This window comes from Parambassis ranga, chromosome 13 (genome assembly GCF_900634625.1).
Source record: "Parambassis ranga chromosome 13, fParRan2.1, whole genome shotgun sequence".
In the NCBI taxonomy this organism is placed as follows: Eukaryota; Metazoa; Chordata; class Actinopteri; family Ambassidae; genus Parambassis; species Parambassis ranga.
The window spans coordinates 23,068,521-23,089,912 of record NC_041033.1 but is presented as its reverse complement, the minus strand read 5'-3'; the positions used below and the strand labels follow the sequence as shown (position 1 = coordinate 23,089,912).

Below are 21,392 nucleotides of genomic sequence, written 5' to 3'. Positions count from 1 at the left end.
ATTTTAACCGGCTTCTGTTCAAAAGAACCGTTCGTTGTCGTCGTCTGTCCGAGCAGCTACACAAGCCAATCACGAGTCCTGGTCTAAAGATGATGACTGTACCTGGACCTGGATCCAACCGGAACTAAACCGTGTACAGAACCTGCTCTTATCACCGACCTGCGCCGATAAAACCACGTCTTGCTTTGTCGCTCTGCGTTTGTCTTTTCTTACCGTGCTTTGTTTATGCTGCCGCCGCCATGACTGAACTCTACTTCCTGCTTCTCCTTCTTCTTCTTCTTGTGAATTTCCGGCAGCTCGGATGCCCGCAGGCTCATTGCTGCCCCCTCTCGGTGTCCTTTGAGTTGTGAGTTAAACCATCAGTGATTTTGGAAAGAGGTTTCCTGACAACATTTATTTTGTACACATCAAAGTTTAAGAGTCAGAATAAGTCTTATGATAAAAAGTTACACACAGAATAAAATCATTTTCTTTCTGTAAAAACAAACTTTACACTGAACACAGACAGTTACTGACGTCTAGCACAGATGTTGGATAAGACATGGACGTCCTGTATTTGTCCAATGAGATGTAATCTGAACGGTCAGTGCTGCAACTGTTGACAGAAGAATCTTTTTACATGCAAAAGAAGAAAGGACTGAAGGAGCCATTCGGAGGAGTGATAAAGGTCTTCATCAGGGTAGTTTTAACCCTTTGATCCCGTTGGTCTGAATTTCCAGAGACTGAAGAAAAACACAGAGAAAACCCTGACATGCTGCTTTCTACTGTGTCTTTACATGAACATAAAAGGAGCTGGAGTCACATAAAGCCCATCACAGACCTGTAATATACCTTTATGAGTATTGTCAGATGTTCGCCACCTTCACTGTCTCTTTGCTGTTTTCCCACATGATGATGAGGCCATCATGTGTCTCAAAGCTGCCCTGGTTGCTTCATCCTCTCTGCTCCTCCTCTGCTCCAGTCTCTGGAGCTTCTCTGTGTCTCCTCTCTCCTTCATCCTCTCTATCAGGAAGTCCAGGTGGACATGAAGGGACACTGAATCCACTTTCAGGGCGAAGTGCTCCAGCCGTCTGAAATGTTGGTAGGCCTCATCCAGCAGCTGAGACTTCTCTGCTGTCAGTCGATTCATTTCCTCCTTCAGCTTTCCTAAAAGACTCTTCTTCCTCTCTCTTTCTCTTCGATTCTTTTCGTACTTCTCTTTCATTTGTGCTTCAGTTCTCCGAACCTTCTTTGTCTTGGTCACATATTTCCACTTTTCTTTCACATGATCTGATACAGGACACTTCCCTCTACAGGAGGTACAGCGGCCATCTTTCATCACCTCACAGTCTTTAGGACTTTTGGCCATCGTGCATCCAGGATAGTGACAGTTCTCCTTACAGACATTACAGGTGACAGCTCCAATATAAAACACCAACCCCCACTTCCCTCCATTAATAGGTTCTTTTTCTTTGGACTGCACCTCAGCTTCTGCAGTGAACTTCTCATTCTCCTTCATCTCTTCTTCATGTTTCTTCAGAGCGTCTGTAGTCTGTGTGATTTCTCTCTGTTTCAGCTCAGTCAGTCTGATCCTGTCCTGCAGGTTCTGGATGCAGGCTGTCAGCCTGACTCGTTCAGTCATCACTTCAACGGTTTTCTTCAGTTTCTGAGCTTCCGTTTTCTCCAGGAAGTCAGTAAACTCAGTCATCCCTCTCTCTGACAGTTCAGCAGCACCGTTCAGGTATTCTTCGTCCTCTGCTCGGTCTTCATGCTGACAGTTATCAAACAGGAAGTAAACAGGCTGATCCTTCTGGTCTCTGGAACATTTCACATTTGCAGCTTCAAGAGCTTGAAGAGCATTTTTAGGTTTTCTTCCATCTGAGTGTGTGATCAGAGCTACGATGTTTTTCTCCATGTCTTTTCCAAACAGAGACATCACCGAGTCAAAGACATACATCAGACGGTCGCTCAGTCGATTATCAGTTGCCTTCATCACCAGACCCACTGCGTGAACTTCATGAACTCCATCCTCTGATCGGAACAGGTCGAATAGTCTCTGACAAATGTTGATGTCATGTTCGAGCCCTCTGGTGTCTGCATATCCAGGCGTGTCGATGATGGTCAGAGAGTACGGCAGAGTTTGACTTTCAAAGATCTGGTACACCGTCACATCGGACGTCTGACTTCTCTTCTCGTCCTCCACGATCTGAAACCAGACTTCCTCCTCAAACTTCACCCCCATGCTGTAGTTAAACAGAGTGTTGATCAGAGCAGATTTTCCGGCTCCTGATTCGCCCACCAATAAGATGGTTCTGTTGGTCTTGTTCACATTTCTTTCTCCAACAGTCAGTCTGGTCAGAGTTCCAAACGTCTCTTTCTTGGGTCTGAGCTGGATGACAGCAGGACGTCCTGTAGAGACCACAGTGCTGTTGGAGATGATGTCCTTGTATTTGGATCTGATGTTAGTGTTCCTGAAGAAAAAAGACAAAACTCATTAAAACTGTGTAAACTGTGCAAACATCCTGTCAACACCAGATGTTGTATTTTAATAAAGGTGTAGTATCATTTATTAGAAAATAACCAGAAAACAAAGGAACTGTGCATACAGGATTAAGATTAAGATTGACTTTATTAATCCCTGTGGGGAAATTGAGTTGTAGTCGCAGCATAAATCAAAGAACAATAAATGCAATATATACAGGAAACACTCTGAGAGACACAAACACAAAGCAGCAGATAAATGAAGATCAATACACAGTTCATGTAACTTTTCTGAAGTGCAGCTGAGAGGATGCTTTAGTTTCAGAGTGTGAGCAGCTCCGACAGTCACAGAGGAGTTAGAGTCTGATGGCGGGTGGCAGGGAGGACTTCCTCAAAGGTAAATAAAGCTGGATGCTCAAGATGTGGCAACAAGCGAAGGACATTTGAAGAAAAGGAGAGGACAAAAAGGACTGAAAGGCCAAATAAGCTTGAAAAATCCGATGAAAGGATTCTTAACCTTATTTCAGCAAGCACCTGGCTGCCTCATCAGGAGGTCAAGCTAACGTAAAAACGAGCCACAAACCTTGGGGACTTAATCCCTGCAGTAGTGAGTGAAGGTCTGACTGAATTCACACAGAGTACACTGATGTTCATTTGAAGTATAATAATAATGTGTTGATGTTCATACCATGTGTTTAAGTGCTCACCAGTCATCAAACACAGTGTAGTAATGTCCACAGAGTATTTTAATGCAGTGAATATTATTGTCCAACAGAGTACAGTAATGTTCATATAGAGTATATTAATATAATAACAGCTCACAGAGTATAGTTATGTTCACACCGACTATAGTAATGTTCTTATAGAGTATATTGTTCTCCATACAGAGTATAGTAATGTCCAGAGTATAGTAATGTTCTTATAGAGTATATTGTTCTACATACAGAGTATAGTTTTGTCCACATCGAGTACAGTAATATCCACTTAGAGTATAGTAATGTCCACAGAGTACAGTAATGTTCATATAGAGTACATTGATATAATAACAGCTCACACAGAGTATAGTTATATCCACATCGAGTACAGTAATATCCACTCAGAGTATAGTAATGCTTGCACAAAGTACACTAACAGAATGCTGAAGCCTCTTTATTTGTCTGTTTTTTCAGCTAGTTTCAGTTTACTCATCATGTACACCAGAGCTGATCGGGTTCCTTCATTCTCACGACTTTTCATCTCCTGCAGCTTCTGGAGCTTCCCTGTGTCTCCTCTCTCCTTCATCTTCTCTATCAGGAAGTCCAGGTGGACAAAAGTGGACAGTGAGGTGACATTCAGGGCGATCTGCTCCAGCCTGACAACATGTTGGTAGGACTCATCCAGCAGCTGAGACTTCTCTGCTCCAAGTTGTTTTATTTCACTCTCCAGATTTTCTAAGAGACTCAACTTCTTCTGACCTTCTCTTTTATTACTTTCATACTTCAGCTTAAGGAGAGTCTCAGTTTTCACGGCTCTCCTTGTCTTGGCCACATAGATCCACTTTTCTCTCACATGAGCTGATGGAGGACACTTATTGGTACAAACAGTACAGCGGCCTCTCTTCATCACCTCACAGTATTTGGGGGTCCTGGCCATGGTGCATGGATAGTGACAGTTCTCTTCACAGTCAGTACAGCAGACAGCTCCAGCATAAAACAGCCCCCACTTCCCCCGACTGAGAGGTTCTTTGTCTTTGTAGACTTCATCAACGTGGAAGGTGAAGTTCTCATTCTTCTTCATCTCTTGCTGATGTCTCTTCAGAGCTTGTTGAGTGTGTCTGATTTCTGTCTGTTTTATTTCAATCAGCTCAATCCTTTCTTGCAGGTTTTGGATGCTGGCTGTCAGGTTGATTCGTTCGTTCAGCACTTCGACCGTTTTCTCCATTTTTCGAACTGCAATTCTTTCCAGGAAGTCAGTGAACCCTCTCATTCCTCTCTCGGATATTTGTGCTGCATTTTTCAGGCATTCCGGTTCCTCTGCTCGGTCTTCATGCTGGCAGTTATTAAACAGGAAGTAAACAGGCTGATTCTTCTGATTTCTGGAACATTTCACGTTTGCAGCTTCAAGAGCTTGAAGAGCATTTTTCGGATTTCTTCCGTTCGAGTGTGTGATCAGAGCTACGATGTTTTTCTCCACGTTCTTTCCAAACAGAGACATCACTGAGTCAAAGACATAGGACAGACGGTCGCTCAGTCGATTATCAGACGCCTTCATCACCAGACCTATTGCATGAAGTTCATGAACTCCATCCTCTGATCGGAACAGATCAAATAATCTCTGGTTGGTGTTAACATCATGTTCGATCCCTCTGGTGTCTCCAAATCCAGGAGTGTCAATGATGGTCAGAGAGTAGGGCAGAGTTTGACCTTCAAAACCAAAGATCTCATACACCATCACATCCGACGTCTGACTCACTGTCTGACTTCCTGCCTGACCTTTCTTCTCGTCCTCTACAAGCTGAAACCAGTCTTCATCCTCAAACGTCACCCCCATGGTGTAGTTGACCAGAGCATTGATCAGACCAGATTTTCCGGCTCCTGTTTCACCCACCAATAAGACGGTTCTGTTTGTTTTGTTCACATTTTTTTCTCCAACAGTCAGTCTGGTCATAGTACCAAACTCCTGTCTCTTTGGTCGTAGCTGGTAGAGAGTAGGAGATCCTGAAGCGATAACGGTGCTGTTGGGGATGGTGTGGGAGAGTTTTGATGTGTTTTTGTTCCTGTAGAGGCAAAGGGACATTTTACTCATTGTAACATTGCACACATTTTATAACCGTTTCTGTATAACACATGACCAACTGAAACAGGAAGAGAAGCAAACAATACAACAAGGAGCTGCAGCACGTCGAAATAAGACAAAATTAACTTTATTCTGTTTGTCCATCAAGAGGAACCTAAACTGACTACAGTTAATTCACCTGAATGTTTCCCCACATCCAGAAAGAATGATGATGATTCCTGTTGGACATAGTCATCAGTGACTTGTGTTTTTTGAAATATGGTGGTTTTACTGTTTACTGTACCAGTTAAATGGAAGATTAACACCAGATGTGATCATCTGTAATAATTATAAATTAGCAGAGGGCCAATGTTCATCAATACACTGTTTGAGGCATGACTTGAATCAAGTTAGTCTTTTAGTCTGTGTCCCACTGGGAGTCCTAAAACTCTAACGACTGGTGAACACCTTCTACTCTGTTTTACCTGAGTTACAGTAATATACAGTACAGTACAGTAATATAGGCTGTGAATATGAAACAGTGTTGTTTGCATTGAAACAAACTGAACCATTTCTGACTTTGACACCTCCTGTATGGATAAAAAATGTGGAACAGTCCCAGAATAGAACCCTGTGGCTCTCCTAGCTGATGATCCTCAACATCAAGCAATTCCCCCTGGGATTAATAAAGTATTTCTGATTCTGATGCTACAATGCTGTGAGTGACTGGCTGTGTGTTTGAGGGCTGTCATTTACAGAGTTAGGACAGAGCATCCCCCTTATGTATGCTCACGCTGCAGGAACTGAGAAGAATTAAAGCAGTTTCCTGGATTAACACAGTCAGTTAACAGAGCCGAGCTCTCTGAGTTTTCCTGTTTGCACAGTCATCCCTGCAAAGACTACATGTACCAGGATGCACTGTGCACAACATGTTGAGTTATGGGTTTTAAACCAGCCACCAGATAAACTAACAAAGCCCCTTTCTAAAAAACTAGAGTGCATCCTTAGAAGCACATCTGCCTGTAGCTACGTTTTTTGTTTTTTAATCAGAACGTGACACAAAAAAATGAGGTTACTCACTCAATTCTGCTGGTCTTGATTATCTTTTCCAATTTGTCTTTGAAGGATCCTGAAGGTCTTAGCACACCTCTGTCCAGGTGAGGAGTTAAAGCAAACAAACACAAACGCAGTCATTCTGTTTCTGAGACGGTTTGGAATAAAGCTAGCTAGAAGTGTGACAGGCCTGCTGCCCTTTGACCTCACGCCCCTTAATAAAAATCTTTTAAAGAATTACAAGTTGATGTGTTTGAACATTCACTCAGTGTTTGCCAGCTTAACATCAGCTGTTCTATCACAGCAGCCTGAACATGGGTCTGTTAGAATCAACAGTGACTTGTTTCAGAGAAAGCAGAGCGGAACAACAGCAGTGGAAACACTTTTTAACAATTACTGCAAATGTTTGTTTGTGTGTTTAACTAAAGAATACTGTAGTGACACAATAATAACAGGAGGAAGTGATGATGTCACTCACTCTGCCATGGCGATGATGTGGTATGTGGATCTTCAGACGGATCAGGTTCTGGTATTTGGCTTCTGGTATTTGGCTGTTTAAAAAACACAGACAGAGCGCTTTTCTTTTATCTGTGACTGGCAGGAAAATGACATTATTACATCATTTTGTGTCGATGATAAGATTATTCACATTGGGTCTACAGCCTGTTAGCATTATTAGCACAGTAGCTAGTTGGCTAAACATGTCAGGCTAACAAATAAAGCCACATTCATTCACAGCGGGAAACAGCGTTGAAGTAATTCAGAGTTTTTAAAAATGATTTCCACTTTGAAAAACCTGCAGTCAGAAACCCACCAGAGGTTCTTACAGGTTTCTGTAAGGGCAGGTTCCAGCAGTGGGAAAGAGCTCTGGGTTTTATATAATATGACATAATGTAGAGTAAATAAATCAATGAATGATGCTAATGAAGACTCCGTCTTCCTTCTGATCTGAGGTTCTGTGTAGAGAAAAATCCTGACTGTGACCTCTGAAAACATTCCAGTATTTCAGTTCTAGTGTCAATCGAGTCTCTTTCTGTGCACTTTGAAGTTCTGCATGGAGCAAAGTATTTACTCTCAAAGCGGTCTTACCTGTGTGATTGGTTTGTGGACGCTCTGTGATGCTGAAGAGGCAGGAAGAGCAGAGAGCAGGCAGCGCTCCCAACGTTTATACTTAGCAGAGGAGGAGGAGACTCCGTGGTCCCATGACTTCACAGAAACTCTGAAACGTCCTGGTTTTAGCAGCATCTGTGGAGAAGTGTTTCCACCGACAGGGACGTCCATCTCAGGATTCATGTTGCACAGAGCTGCACAGAAAATATTTTTAATAACTACTACAACTATCAGAGAATATTAGGTGGGATCTTCTGATCATGTTGTGTCATAACCTCAGATTGAAGGTTCTCAGGATTCACATCAAGACAAAAAGTGTCACAACAACAGTTTAGTGTTGGGGTCAAACTTTAAAAGAATTTGAGGTTTATTTATTTATGAATCACTCCTAATATTTCATAGAAAAATTCCCCCGGGATGAATAAAGTATTTCTGATTCTGATAAGGTCATATATTCATATATTTTGTTCACAGTCATTTTGTTGATCTGTCTGTGAAGCCTTGTGCGTTCATACCTTGTTTATCATTTGATCATTGTGTGGTAACCTCCGGTTCTTCCTGTACTGCCTGTTTGTCTCAAAGTTGTTGTTTTTCTCATGCTCTTCTGGTTTAAATGTATTATCTAAAATGTGGGCGGAGGTGACAGAAAAAGCATCACACCCTACTTACACCCTACTAAATAGCTATTGTGCAGAACAATGTACAGCGTGTGTTGATGAAACAGAAACATCACAGATGAAGAGATGTGATGACAGCAGGTGTGTGAGTAAAGGTTCTTAAACCCTAAAGCTTGTTCCATACTCCACGAGAACAGAGAACTCACTCCACGGGTGGTAAGAGTAAAAAAAAAGTTTGTTTCGGCACGGAGGTACCATACTCCGTGGAAAGTGTCACACAAAAGGTTGACAATGTAATTGTATTGTAAATTGAGTGCACAGTCGTGGTTACCTGGCCTAACGAGCTGATAATGTTCAGGGAAGAGGGCTTACAGCATGACAATAGATAGAAGATCAGTGCAGCTGACTGTAGCAGACCTCTGGTCTGTGTGAGTTTAACTCTGTGAACGTGTGGATGACTGTTTGCAATAATACATCCTGTTTCTCGGTGTTTAATGTGCACGAGCCGCTGTAACACCGTGATCAATACTGGGATTAGTTTTTATCACCACCTTTTGGACAGACGCTCTACAGCCCTCAGCAGAGGGCCACGGACCCCATACCCCCAGAGCACCTCCCACAAGATGCCGCGAGGGACACGTTCGAACGCCTTCTCCAGATCCACAAAACACATGTGGACTGGTTGGGCGAACTCCCACGAACCCTCCAGCACCCTGCGGAGGTTATAGAGCTGGTCCAGCGTTCCGCGGCCAGGACGAAAACCACATTGCTCCTCCTGAATCCGAGGTTCAACTATAGGCCTAATTCTCCTCTCCAGTACCCTGGCATAGACTTTCCCAGGGAGGCTGAGGAGTGTGATCCCCTGTAGTTGGAGCACACCCTCCGGTCCCCCTTTTTAAAAAGAGGGACCACCACCCCGGTCTGCCAGTCCAGCGACACTGCCCCCGATTGCCACGCGATGTTGCAGAGGCGTGTCAGCCAAGACAGCCCCACAACATCCAGAGACTTAAGGTACCCAGGGCGAATCTCATCCACCCCTGGTGCCTTGCCGCCAGGGAGCTTTTTGACTACCTCGGCAACTTCAGCACAGGTGATAAACAAGTCCACCACTGAGTCCTCAGCCTCGGCTTTTATAATGGAAGGCGTGTTGGTGGGATTGAGGAGACCCTCAAAGTACTCTTTCCACCGTCCAACCACCCCCTCAGTCGAGGTCAACAGCTCCCCACCTCCACTGAATACAGTGTTGGCAGAGTACTGCTTCCCCCTCCTGAGGCGCCGGACGGTTTGCCAGAATCTCTTTGAGGCTGACCAATAGTCCTCCTCCATGGCCTCCCCGAACTCCTCCCAGGCCCGAGTTTTTGCCTCTACAACTGCCCTCGCTGCAGCACGCTTGGCCTGCTGATACCTATCAGCTGCTTCAGGAGTCCCACAAGCCAACCAGGCCCGATAGGACTCCTTCTTCAGCTTGACGGCATCCCTGACCTCCGGTGTCCACCACCGGGTCCGAGGATTGCCGCCACGACAGGCACCGGAGGCTTTGCGGCCACAGCTTTGGACAGCCGCATCGACAATGAAGGTGGAAAACATGGTCCACTCCGACTCAATGTCTCCAACCTCCCTTGGAATCTGGGTGAAACTCTCCCGGAGGTGGGAGTTGATCTCCCTAGCAGAGGGTTCGGCCAAACGCTCCCAACAGACCCGCACAGTACGTTTGGGCCTGCCGGGCCTGTCCAGCCTCTTCCCCCGCCAACGGATCCAACTCACCACCAGGTAGTGATCAGTTGACAGCTCAGCCCCTCTCTTCACCCGAGTGTCCAAAACACATGGTCGAAGATCAGATGACACGATTACAAAATCGATCATTGACCTCTGGCCTAGGGTGTCCTGGTGCCAGGTGCACCGATGGACAACCCTTGTGCTTGAACATGGTGTTCGTTATGGACAAACCATGCTCAGCACAGAAGTCCAATAACAAGACACCACTCGGGTTCAGATCAGGGAGGCCGTTCCTCCCAATCACGCCTCTCCAGGTGTTACTGTCACTGCCCACGTGGGCGTTGAAGTCTCCCAGCAAGATGACAGAGTCCCCGGTTGGGGCGCCATCCAGCACCCCTCCCAGAGACTGTAAGAAGGTCAAGTACTCTACACTGCTGTTCGGTGCATACGGGGCTATGAGCAAGCCCACACCCGTCCGCCGCCTCTCACCATGGGCAACTCCAGAATAGAAGAGAGTCCAGCCCCTCTCAAGGAGTTGGGTTTCAGAACCCGAGCTGCGCATGGAGGCGAGCCTGACTATATCTAGTCGGTACCGCTCAGCCTCCCGCACAAGCTCAGGCTCCTTCCGCCCCAGTGAGGTGACATTCCATGTCCCCAGAGCCAGTTTCTGTGTCCAGTGGTCAGGTCGCCGAGGCCCCCGCCTTCGACTGGCACCCAAACCACTGTGCACCGGCCCCTTACGGTTCCTCCCACCGGTGGTGGGCCCATGGGAGGTCGGCCCCACGTCGCTCTTTCGGGCTGAGCCCACCAGGCGCTCGCATTTGAGCCCCAACCCCGGGCCTGGCTCCAGGGTGGGGCCCCGGCTGCACCATACCGGGCGACGTCACGGTCCTTGTTTCACTTCTCTTCATAAGGGGTTTTTGGACCGCTCTTAGTCTTAGTGACGCACAGCCTTGAGAGAAAAATTTCTGCCCGGGCCATGTGTCCGAGAGTGCTGCACAACGGGCGGTCCGAGATAAAAAATGACGTCATTTTGTGGGCGTAACGTCTGCAGGCGGAAGGGAGTTCTCTGTTCTCGCGGAGTATTGATCCAGCTTAACCCTAACACCTGGACAAAGTTTTAGCAGCATCTGTGGAGAAGTGTTTCCACCAACAGGGGCGTCCATCTCAGGATTCATGTTGCACAGAGCTGCACAGAAAATATTTTTAATAACTACTACAACTATCAGAGAATATTAGGTGGGATCTTCTCATCATGTTGTGTCATAACCTCAGATTGAAGGTTCAATCTCAGGATTCACATCAAGACAAAAAGTGTCACAACAACAGTTTAGTGTTGGGGTCAAACTTTAAAAGAATTTGAGGTTTATTTATTTATGAATCACTCCTAATATTTCATAGAAAAATTCCCCTGGGATGAATGAAGTATTTCTGATTCTGATAAGGTCATATATTCATATATTTTGTTCACAGTCATTTTGTTGATCTGTCTGTGAAGCCTTGTGCGTTCATACCTTGTTTATCATTTGATCATTGTGTGGTAACCTCCGGTTCTTCCTGTACTGCCTGATTTTCTCAAAGTTGTTGTTTTTCTCATGCTCTTCTGGTTTAAATGTATTATCTAAAATGTGGGCGGAGGTGACAGAAAAAGCATCACACCCTACTTACACCCTACTAAATAGCTATTGTGCAGAACAATGTACAGCGTGTGTTGATGAAACAGAAACATCACAGATGAAGTGATGTGATGACAGCAGGTGTGTGAGAAAAGGTTCTTAAACCCTAAAGCTTGTTCCATACTCCACGAGAACAGAGAACTCACTCCACGGGTGGTAAGAGTAAAAAAAAGTTTGTTTCGGCACGGAGGTACCATACTCCGCGGAAAGTGTCACACAAAAGGTCGACAATGTAATTGTATTGTAAATTGAGTGCACAGTCGTGGTTACCTGGCCTAACGAGCTGATAATGTTCAGGGAAGAGGGCGCACAGCTGACAATAGATAGAAGATCAGTGCATCTGACTGTAGCAGACCTCTGGTCTGTGTGAGTTTAACTCTGTGAACGTGTGGATGACTGTCTGCAATAATACATCCCGTCTCCCGGTGTTTAATGTGCGCGAGCCGCTGTAACACCGTGATCAATACTGGGATTAGATTTTATCGCCACCTTGTGGACAGACACTCTCCTCTGTGCGCCGTGTTTCTCCTTCCAGGAGCTGTTTGCCAGCTGCTTATCTAAACTGTCCATCGTCGCTGTACTTCCTCCTTCTGTCTGTGTGTTCTTCACCTGAAGAAGCTCTTGGCTTCTCCACATTCATCATGCCCACAATAAATTCAGACCAATCACAGCATTGTTCTCGCACAGCACTGAGAGAAAAAGTTCTGCCCGGGCCATATGTCCTAGAGAGCTGCAGAACAGGTGCTCTGAGAGAAAAATGACGTCATTTAACCCTAACACCTGGACAAAGGCCACAACAATAATGCCGTAAGAGCAAGAAACATGAGAATAGGTTCAGCTGCTGGAGCAAAGTGGAATATTTAATAAGACTCAGGCAAAAACATTTAAACGTAAACAATGCGGGCTGGCAGTATCTGTAATAGTCCACAGGCTACATCAGCACCATCCTAACTTCTCAGGAGCCATCCTGGGACTGGAGACAGTGATGACAGTGATGCAATGACCAGAACCTCAACAGGGCACAGGATTCATTAACACTGAAGGAGAATACTATAGCTGTGCTTGGCACAGCACCTTCAGGACTCACAGAGGACAAGGGAATCCCTTTGTGACATTTACATGATCTCCATTTAGATGGACAGAGCAGACTATCAGACCTGGGGATCCAGGGAGCCATCCTGGGACTGGAGACAGTGATGACAGTGATGCAATGACCAGAACCTCAACAGGGCACAGGATTCATTAACACTGAAGGAGAATACTATAGCTGTGCTTGGCACAGCACCTTCAGGACTCACAGAGGACAAGGGAATCCCTTTGTGACATTTACATGATCTCCATTTAGATGGACAGAGCAGACTATCAGACCTGGGGATCCAGGGAGCCATGAGTAAGGATCAACACACAGAGGATCTCAGGAAAACTATCAAGCGTGAACGCTGTTCATCACTGCATCAACACACAAGGAAACAAGCTCCAGGACTGTCGCTGCCTTCTCTGAGCCTGCGCTCATGGACGGACTGAGTCTAAATGTCAGTTCAGAGTTTAGAGCATCAAAGTGACATGGCTTCAAACTGAGCTGCAGCAGCTGTCCGCAGAGTAAGAGAGAAACGTGGCCTGAAGTCAACATTACAAACCTTAAAAAGGCTGACAGGCCTCCTTAGATCCACTGGAATATAAAAATGTGTGCATACTGTCAGTGAGTCATTGATGTCACTAGCAAACTTACGGACTAACTCTCACCTGTAGAATCTTTGACTAAACCTAAACAGATCTAGCCCAAATGAAGGGGATCCATATCTGACTTCAACCAATTGGATCTGGGCCGAACCCTGATTTCTTGGAACCAATCATTCATACTGAACATTCCTGCACACAAAAGCCTGTGATGGTTTCTCTTTCACATCCACACACAGACATTTAAATGAAAGCAGCATGACAAAGACAGTTCAGATAAACAGGCGTTACCAAGACACAGTGCGTCAAAAGGATCAAATGATAAACAGTTACTGTGTACACACAGCAATGAAGAAGAACATTTCAAGGCTAAGTCACATGTTCTTTAACAGGCTGAGTGATAATAATGTGTCCCAGTAACACTCTTAGATATTGGATGAGATTGGACTTATGAAAAATTCAAGCTTTTAGTTTTTGTAGACACACAACAAGGAACATCCACATGTAAGTATGGACACCAGCAGACTGACTAACAGTCAAATTTGATTGGCCGAAGTGGGCGAATGCTTCGAAATCGCCAACTTTGTGCAGTTGGTGGCGCTAGAGCGTGGGTGGTGTTGACATGAAACTTGGTGAAAATCATCACGGTGCCGATCTGAATCAGTTTGCCAAATTTCACAGCTTTCCTTCCTGTGGGCTGCCATAGACATCCCATGGAAAAAACTGCTGCAGCTCCACTGCAAGGCCACCAATCAACAGCAGCCACATGTTGTGTGAGGCGTTTCAAACTGTTACTTCAAGTTTAAGTTTCAGTGGAGTCATGTGACGTGTCAGTCTCCTCCTCTAGAAGACTCTACACCTCTGAACAGCGGTTGCTCTCCATCAGAGCGTCCACAGCAGCACAGGTAAGAGTTTGCTGTCATTGTTATTAGTGCAGGGATGCAGAGCTCAGCATGCTGGGTAAATTCTAGGTTCAGTTTTGATTCAGTTTTATTAATGGATTCAGTTTTTACCTATCTTTATCTCTGTGACTTTGCCTCTGTTTGTGATAACTTAGTCCAAACTCGTCTCTCACTCTGACATCACTGCTGCATTTCTGTGGCGCTGCGGCGTTCTGACAACATGTCTGTCTTGAAGAACTCGTTCTTTTATCACAGTAAACATACCATTATTCTCTCCCTATGTTTACTGCACAACCTGACAACCTACAAGAAAATTCATTAACAGATAAACTAACCAAAGTGTTTGTTCTGTTTACTTCTGATGTCTTGATTTACATAGAAATTAAATCAAACCTTAATGTGATACAAAAACACAATTACACTGAAGGCTGTTTCCTCCATGACAGAAATATTATGTACTTTTAAACGTTTAAATGTTTCATCCAGGCTGTCATCTGTTTGACCCTGACAGCTCTTTGTATCAGGCATCACCATGGCAACACGGTGAGTACCAGTAACACAAGTGACCATTAAAAATGACTTCTTGGCTGTTATTAGCCATTACTGCAGAGATTATGTGACTTGTAGTGTCATGTATTGTTACAGTAAGAAGGTGAATGGACAAAAATAAACATTACTTACAAAACTGGAGCATCTGGAAGCAGAGAGTCAGGAGCTGATGTGCAGGATGACACACTGACAGAACCAAGGTGCTCAAGTCCAGGTCCTGAGTCCAGTCAACTGCTTCTGACCATTCAGTGGCACCATGTGAGGTTTTAGAATGTCCTCACCCATTTCTCCATGAAGTCCATGAGTCTCCTCACATCGTTCTATTTGGTGTTTTTCATTATATAAAAAAAGGATCAAACACAGCGTTAAGGTTCAGATATTCAAACTTCACGTCTGGATACAGAAGCAGCAGAACTCAAACTAGAAAGCAAAACAAAGACTTGTGTGTAATAAATACATGTTGAAGACCGTCTGACTTTGTCTGCAGGAACATCACTAAACACCACTCCTCAAAACACCAGGACATCATCTCCAACAGCACCGTGGTCTCTGCAGGACGTCCTGCTGTCTTTCAGCTGAAACCAAAGAAAGAGACATTTGGAACTCTGACTCGACTGACTGTCGGAGAAAAAAATGTGAACAAGACCAACAGATCTATCTTATTGGTGGGCGAATCAGGAGCCGGAAAATCTACTCTGATCAATGCTCTGGTGAACTACAGCATGGGGGTGAAGTTTGAGGATGATGTCTGGTTTCAGATCGTGGAGAACGAGAAAAGTCCGGCAGGAAGTCGGGCGTCCGATGTGATGGTGTACGAGATCTTTGGTTTTGAAGGTCAAACTCTGCCCTACTCTCTGACCATCATCGACACTCCTGCCTATGAAAGTACTGGAGGAACAGGACACAATGTCATCATCAATCAGAGACTGTTGGACCTGTTCCGATCAGAGGATGGAGTTCATGAAGTTCATGCAGTGGGTCTGGTGATGAAGGCAACAGATAATCAACTGAGTGACCAAGTGTGCAACGTTGTTAACTCAGTGATGTCTCTGTTTGGAAAAGACATGGAGGAAAACATCGTAGCTCTGATCACACACTCAGATGAAACAAAACCTGAAAATGCTCTTCAAGCTCTTGAAGCTGCAAACGTAAAATGTTCCAGGAATCAGAAGAATCAGCCTGTTTACTTCCTGTTTGATAACAAGCAGCACACAGAAAGAACCAAGCAAAATGAGTTTGAGTTAGAGAATGCACAGAAAGTAACAGAGAAAGGAATCTGTGAATTTACAGCCCTCCTGGAAAGATCTAGAGCTCAACAGCTGGAGACAACATTTGGGCTGAATGCATCCATCAGACTGGCAGGCTGCATCCAAAACCTGGAAGACAGAATCAAACTGAATGAACTGAAGCAGACAGAAATCAGACAGATTACAGAAGCTCTGAAGAAACATGAAGAAAAGAAGAACGAGAAGTTCGAAGTTAATGAAGTCTACAAAGAAAAAGAAAACATTAAGAGTGGAAAGTGGGGGGTTTTCTATGAGGCAGCTGTTTGCTGTACCGTCTGTGAGGAGAACTGCCACTATCCTGGATGCACGATGGCCAGAAATCCCGAACAGTGTGAAGTGATGAACAGAGGATGCTGCAATTCATGTAGAGGGAAGTGTCTTCCATCAGCTCATGTGAAAGAAAAGTGGAAATATGTGACCAAGACTAGACGAGTCCAGAGGACTGCAGCAGATTTAAAACAGAGGTATGAGAACGCTGAGAGGAATCTCCTGGAAAACCTGAACGAGGAAATGAAACGACTGACAGCAGAGAAGTCTCAGCTGCTGGATGAGTCCTGCAAATGTGTCCTTAAACTGGAGCAGATCACCCTGAAGGTGGATTCAGTGTCCTCTCATGTCCACCTCAACTTCCTGATAGAGAAGATGAAGGAGAGAGGAGACACAGAGAAGCTCCAGAAGCTGCAGGAGATTGACAGTCGAATGGACGAAGGAACCAGAGCAATCCTACAATACATGTATGTAACATACAAGAGTATGATGTCAGTGAACACAACATGTAACAGTTGTTCTATGCCACAAAATGTGTTTGACAATGTAGGCCCTCTAGCTGCAGTTTTCTGTCATTATCCGTTGCTGCAGATTAGGTTCAGGTGTTGTAGGATTTAAGTATTTAGAATTTAAATTAATATGCCCCTGACACCTAAGTGCTGCTTTCTGTTCTTCATTTGACAGGAAAATGGAAGAGACTCAGCAAGAACAGCAGACTGAGCAGCAGGACACACAGCAAATGGATCCACCTGCTGCCAGTCCAACTGTGGACCTCAAGACCATGTGGTACGTACCCTCAAACACTCAGATATGTGGCTGCCCCGGCCCCCAGGTCAGGTGCTGCCTCTCAGTGTTAGTGCTGTGGGGTTTTGTAAGTAGTTTGTTGTGTACTGGTATAGTGGACTGCAGGAGGTGCCTCATTGGTAACCTGGAGGATGTGGTCGTACACAGCAGTGTGTCTGAAACAACCAGATTCTTGTGATGGAACATTTTCCTGAGAACTACAAAAAAGTGAAGTTTAAAGATTTAATTGAATAAATTCTAAATGTATTCTACAGCAACATCAACATCCCATCCAAATACAAAGACCTCATGTCCATCAGCACTGTGGTCTCTACAGGACGTCCTGCTGTCATCCAGCTCAGACCAAAGAAAGAGAAGTTTGGAACTATGACCAGACTGACTGTTGGAGAAAGAAATGTGAACAAGACCAACAGAACCATCTTATTGGTGGGCGAATCAGGAGCCGGAAAATCTACTTTGATCAACACTCTGTTTAACTACAGCATGGGGGTGAAGTCTGAGGAGGAAGTCTGGTTTCAGATCGTGGAGGACGAGAAGAGAAGTCAGGCAGAAAGTCAGACATCCGATGTGACGGTGTACCAGATCTTCGAAAGTCAAACTCTGCCGTACTCTCTGACCATCATCGACACGCCTGGATATGCAGACACCAGAGGGCTCGAACATGACATCAACATCTGCCAGAGACTGTTGGACCTGTTCCGATCAGAGGATGGAGTTCATGAAGTTCATGCAGTAGGTCTGGTGATGAAGGCATCAAATAATCGACTTAGCGACCGCCTGTCCTATGTCTTTGACTCAGTGATGTCTCTGTTTGGAAAAGACATGGAGAAAAACATCGTAGCTCTGATCACACACTCAGATGGAATGAAACCCAAAAATGCTCTTCAAGCTCTTGAAGCTGGAAATGTGAAATGTTCCAGAAATAAGAACAATCAGCCTGTTTACTTCCTGTTTGATAACTGTCAGCATGAAGACCGAGCAGAGGAACCGGATGATCTGGAAGATGATAACCTATCAGAGAAAGGGATGACACAGTTTACTGACTTTCTGGAGAAAACTGAAGCTCAGAAACTGAAGAAAACTGTTGAAGTGATGAATGAAAGAATCAGGCTGACAGCCTGCATCCAGAACCTGCAGGACAGGATCGAGCTGACTGAGCTGAAACAGACAGAAATCACACAGATTACAGAAGCTCTGAAGGAACATGAAAAAGAGAAGTTTGAGAAGAAGAAGGATGAGAAGTTCAAAGTTGAAGTTGATGAGCACTACAAAGACAAAGAACCCATCAACACCAGGGTCTGGGGGCTGATGTTTATTTATGAAGGAGCTGTCTGCTGTACTGTCTGTGAGGAGAACTGTCACTATCCTGGATGCACGATGGCCAAAAGTCCTAAAGACTGTGAGGTGATGAAAGATGGCCGCTGTACCTCCTGTAGAGGGAAGTGTCCTGTATCAGCTCATGTGAAAGAAAAGTGGAAATATGTGACCAAGATGAGGAGAGTTCAGAGGAGTGAAACACTCATCAGACAGGCGTCACCTGAGAAGGACCTGACGGTTTTAGAAAACCTTCAGAAGGAAATGAAACGACTGACAGCAGAGAAGTCTCAGCTGCTGGATGAGTCCTACCAACACGTGGTCACACTGGAGAGGACCGCCCTGAATGTTGCTTCTGTGTCCACATTTGTCCACCTGGACTTCCTGATAGATAAGATGAAGGAGAGCGAAGACACGGAGAAGATCAAAAAGCTGCATGAGGTGAAGAACCGAGTGGACGAAGGAACCAAATCAGCTCTGCAGTACATATGGGCCAAACTCACAAAAGTTGGGAAGATATTAGGAAAGGGCCCCCTGCAGATGTTTTCATCCAAGTGAACGGCTTCTGTGCCAGACAGCCTGCATGACATGACACAAACCCGGCAGGACAGACCTCCTGATCCTACAGAGCCGAGCTCCTAAAGAGTGGATCATCTGTCCGAACATTGGTAATAACAATAATAATAATACAGTTGATCATATTTTGACTCTCTCCTCGCTGCTGCAACTTTACATTTTGCTTGTGACACATCAATAATTGTCTGTTTTTCAGCTGTGTGTTTCTTTTCGTGTTGGATAGCCATGTTTTTGTCCACCATGATATGTGTATAAAAACCAAAAAACTTAAATAAAACTCAACATTTGTTGATTTCTCTCTGCAAACATTTTATCATAATTAACCGCAGACTAAAATCTATAAAGTCTGAGTCCCATTAAACTCTACAACACTTGGCCTCTAAACACTGCAATGACACCAATGAAGAAATAACTTGGTGTACACATCACATGGTTAGCATATAGCAGTGGGGGCCGTGCATATCACATCTAGGCCTTCAGTGACGTCCCACTTAGTCCTAATACACCTCATAATAACATCAACATGACACCATGGCTCCAGAATACATACAGAATCACATGTAAACATAACACCATCTCAGTATGAGCTAGCCGAGCAACACCTGAGCATTTACAACCAATCAGCACACATTAACAATTAACAGTGGGAGGCTATCATGGATACTGTCAGAGTCCAACATAACAGGGGATTTTAAGAGATAAAATAAAAAGCTTGCACCCACCAACACAGATCTCCTCCACAGTGCTGCTTATTTGAAAATGAAATCCATCCTCTCCTTTGTCAAGAAGAGTTATCTGTGCCTTTCAGTTCCATCAATAACTTCTTTTCTGTGGACATGGAGGCTGATGCTGAGTGTTTCTGTCATAAGTTTTAATACGCTTTAATGCAGAGAATGCCGGCTGAACAGAAGCAGTGGACACAGGGACAGTCACAGCCACACAGGGACAGTCACAGACAGGGACAGACAGGGACAGTCAGTCACACAGGGACAGTCACACCCAGACAGCCCAGTCCTTCCCTCTGCTGGGACAGGCTAGCTAGCTAGCACGGGGGTTAGCCAACCTCTTCTTTCTTTTTGTGAAAGGTCTGTCTTGAAAATGGCGTCGCAAGTATCTGTAAGCAGCTCTCTCTCTTCTCCTCCCTCAGCCATCATGGACTAAACCAAACTATGAAAGCTTTAGCAGAGATAAACTCAAACACCTGGAAAGCCACATGATGATTGGGGTCCAAACCTTGTTACACTGAATGAAATCTGATGATCTGCTCCAGTTATTTAATTCAAAATGTGTCATGTTATATAATGTATGAAGTGAAAGAGAAAGCAGCACAGGTTATCTAAGAACCGCTGCTGTCCAAGAATGTTCAGTGTTTGATAAACATCACAGTGAAAGCACTGATGCCTTGAAGGAGGAAGTGCATTTAAAAAGATTCAAACACCTGTGACCACATAAAAACAGACTTCTTCCTGCTTTGAAAGGAGTGGTTTGTTTTTTTAAGAAGTGCACGCCAAGACTGCATGCAGAGATAAAAACATCACATCAATCAAAACCATCGGTTCACTGACAGTTTTCTTGTTCTCATAACACAGCGCTGTGTTTCATATTATTTTGAATGTAAAAATAGCGACAGTGATAAAAAAAAATCCCTTTGCTGATGCTGATTTGAGGCTGATCTACGGTAACACAGAGCCCTACATGTCGAGGTGACGCAGTCCGCAAGCACTGCGATTGGTTGGTTTTTGGCTTGGAGGAACATAGTTCTGCTGGTTTTGGCCTTTGTGCTCCTGCACTGCCATTTTGTTGTTGTTGTTGACTATGGACAAGATTATGAACGATAAGGAGCTTTCAAAGGATTTCCTCCAAATCCAAAAAGATCCACTCTCTCTCTCTTGGTCGCCATTGTTTGCTGAAACAGAAAGTGCCAGAAGCTAAACAATTAATGGTAACCATTCAAGGAATGAAGCGGCAGTGAATCACACCGCCAACATGTTCAAGATGTGTAAACTCAATCAGAAAAACCAGGCGGCATATAACAATAGTTGTGTTGATCATGAAGTGTTGACAGCATGTCTGCTGCTTCCTGCTGAGCAACATGTTCCTGTACACACACCTATGAATGACTGACACTCAAGGAAAAGGAGACTTCCCTGCAGCTCTTTAGACACTGACAGTAGAACAGTGTGCTGGATGCTGGACTCACAGCAGCAGCATGTTTCTGATGATGTTCGGCCTTCATCAGGTCCTAGAGGAGCTCACTGCACAGTCCATGACGACCAACCCAGGTTGTGAACACAGCCACAGAGGTTTTAGCATTGCAGGGTAAAACCTAAAATAAGCAGATGAATACATGATCGCCTCTCAGTGCACACCTGATCTCAGCTGTCACTGCCACAGCTCCTCCTGTTCATGTGTAATGTTAAAAAGCTGCAAGATGTAAGATGACTGACATCTGAGCAGATCTGTGAGTCGAAGCTTTGCAGCCGGCACAGAGAGAGAGAGACAAACTCACAGGTCAACTGAGGACACCTGCTGGACAGAAGAGGAACAGCAGGCCTGATGTGACAGCAGGGTTAATGTTCAACGGTCTGATCAGACTCTGTGATAGTTGTTGGATTTCTGCTCTGCTGTGGC

General features: G+C 44.8%; 2 protein-coding genes across 8 annotated transcripts in view; one reads left to right on the top strand and one right to left on the bottom strand.

The window, feature by feature from the left end:
- Positions 1-375: 375 nt before the first annotated feature.
- LOC114444610 (immune-associated nucleotide-binding protein 12-like) overlaps positions 376-21,392 on the bottom strand; it is a 34,508-nt gene continuing 13,491 nt past the window's right edge. The window contains exons 1-6 of one of the 6 annotated variants that reach the window (XM_028419331.1): positions 14,972-15,081; positions 14,647-14,834; positions 7,357-7,571; positions 6,746-6,818; positions 832-2,450; positions 376-722 (exon numbers count right to left, since the gene is read on the bottom strand). In XM_028419331.1, the coding sequence (XP_028275132.1) occupies positions 863-2,450; positions 6,746-6,753 (1,596 nt within the window). In that variant the 5' untranslated portion in view covers positions 6,754-6,818; positions 7,357-7,571; positions 14,647-14,834; positions 14,972-15,081 and the 3' untranslated portion in view covers positions 376-722; positions 832-862. Of the gene's footprint in view, positions 2,451-2,711; positions 5,216-6,294; positions 6,364-6,745; positions 6,819-7,356; positions 7,572-14,646; positions 14,835-14,971; positions 15,082-21,392 lie in introns of those variants that run through there. The other 5 variants (XM_028419326.1, XM_028419327.1, XM_028419330.1 and 2 more) reach the window with 5 other exon arrangements.
- LOC114444602 (uncharacterized) lies at positions 13,921-18,748 on the top strand. 2 transcript variants are annotated; one of them, XM_028419318.1, is made up of 5 exons: positions 13,921-13,968; positions 14,477-14,508; positions 15,002-16,534; positions 16,752-16,853; positions 17,126-18,748. In XM_028419318.1, exons 2-5 carry the CDS (start codon positions 14,498-14,500, stop codon positions 18,741-18,743), a joined length of 3,264 nt encoding a protein of 1,087 aa, XP_028275119.1. In that variant the 5' UTR covers positions 13,921-13,968; positions 14,477-14,497; the 3' UTR covers positions 18,744-18,748. The 2 variants fall into 2 exon arrangements, with proteins under 2 accessions (XP_028275119.1, XP_028275120.1); XM_028419319.1 differs by having other exon boundaries at positions 13,925-13,968; positions 14,452-14,508.

Excerpts from the sequence above, each read along its gene's own strand:
- LOC114444602 (XM_028419318.1), top strand. Across the intron at positions 16,535-16,751 it reads AGAGCAATCCTACAATACAT|GAAAATGGAAGAGACTCAGC; the intron begins GTATGTAACATA and ends TTCATTTGACAG. Across the intron at positions 16,854-17,125 it reads GTGGACCTCAAGACCATGTG|CAACATCAACATCCCATCCA; the intron begins GTACGTACCCTC and ends TGTATTCTACAG.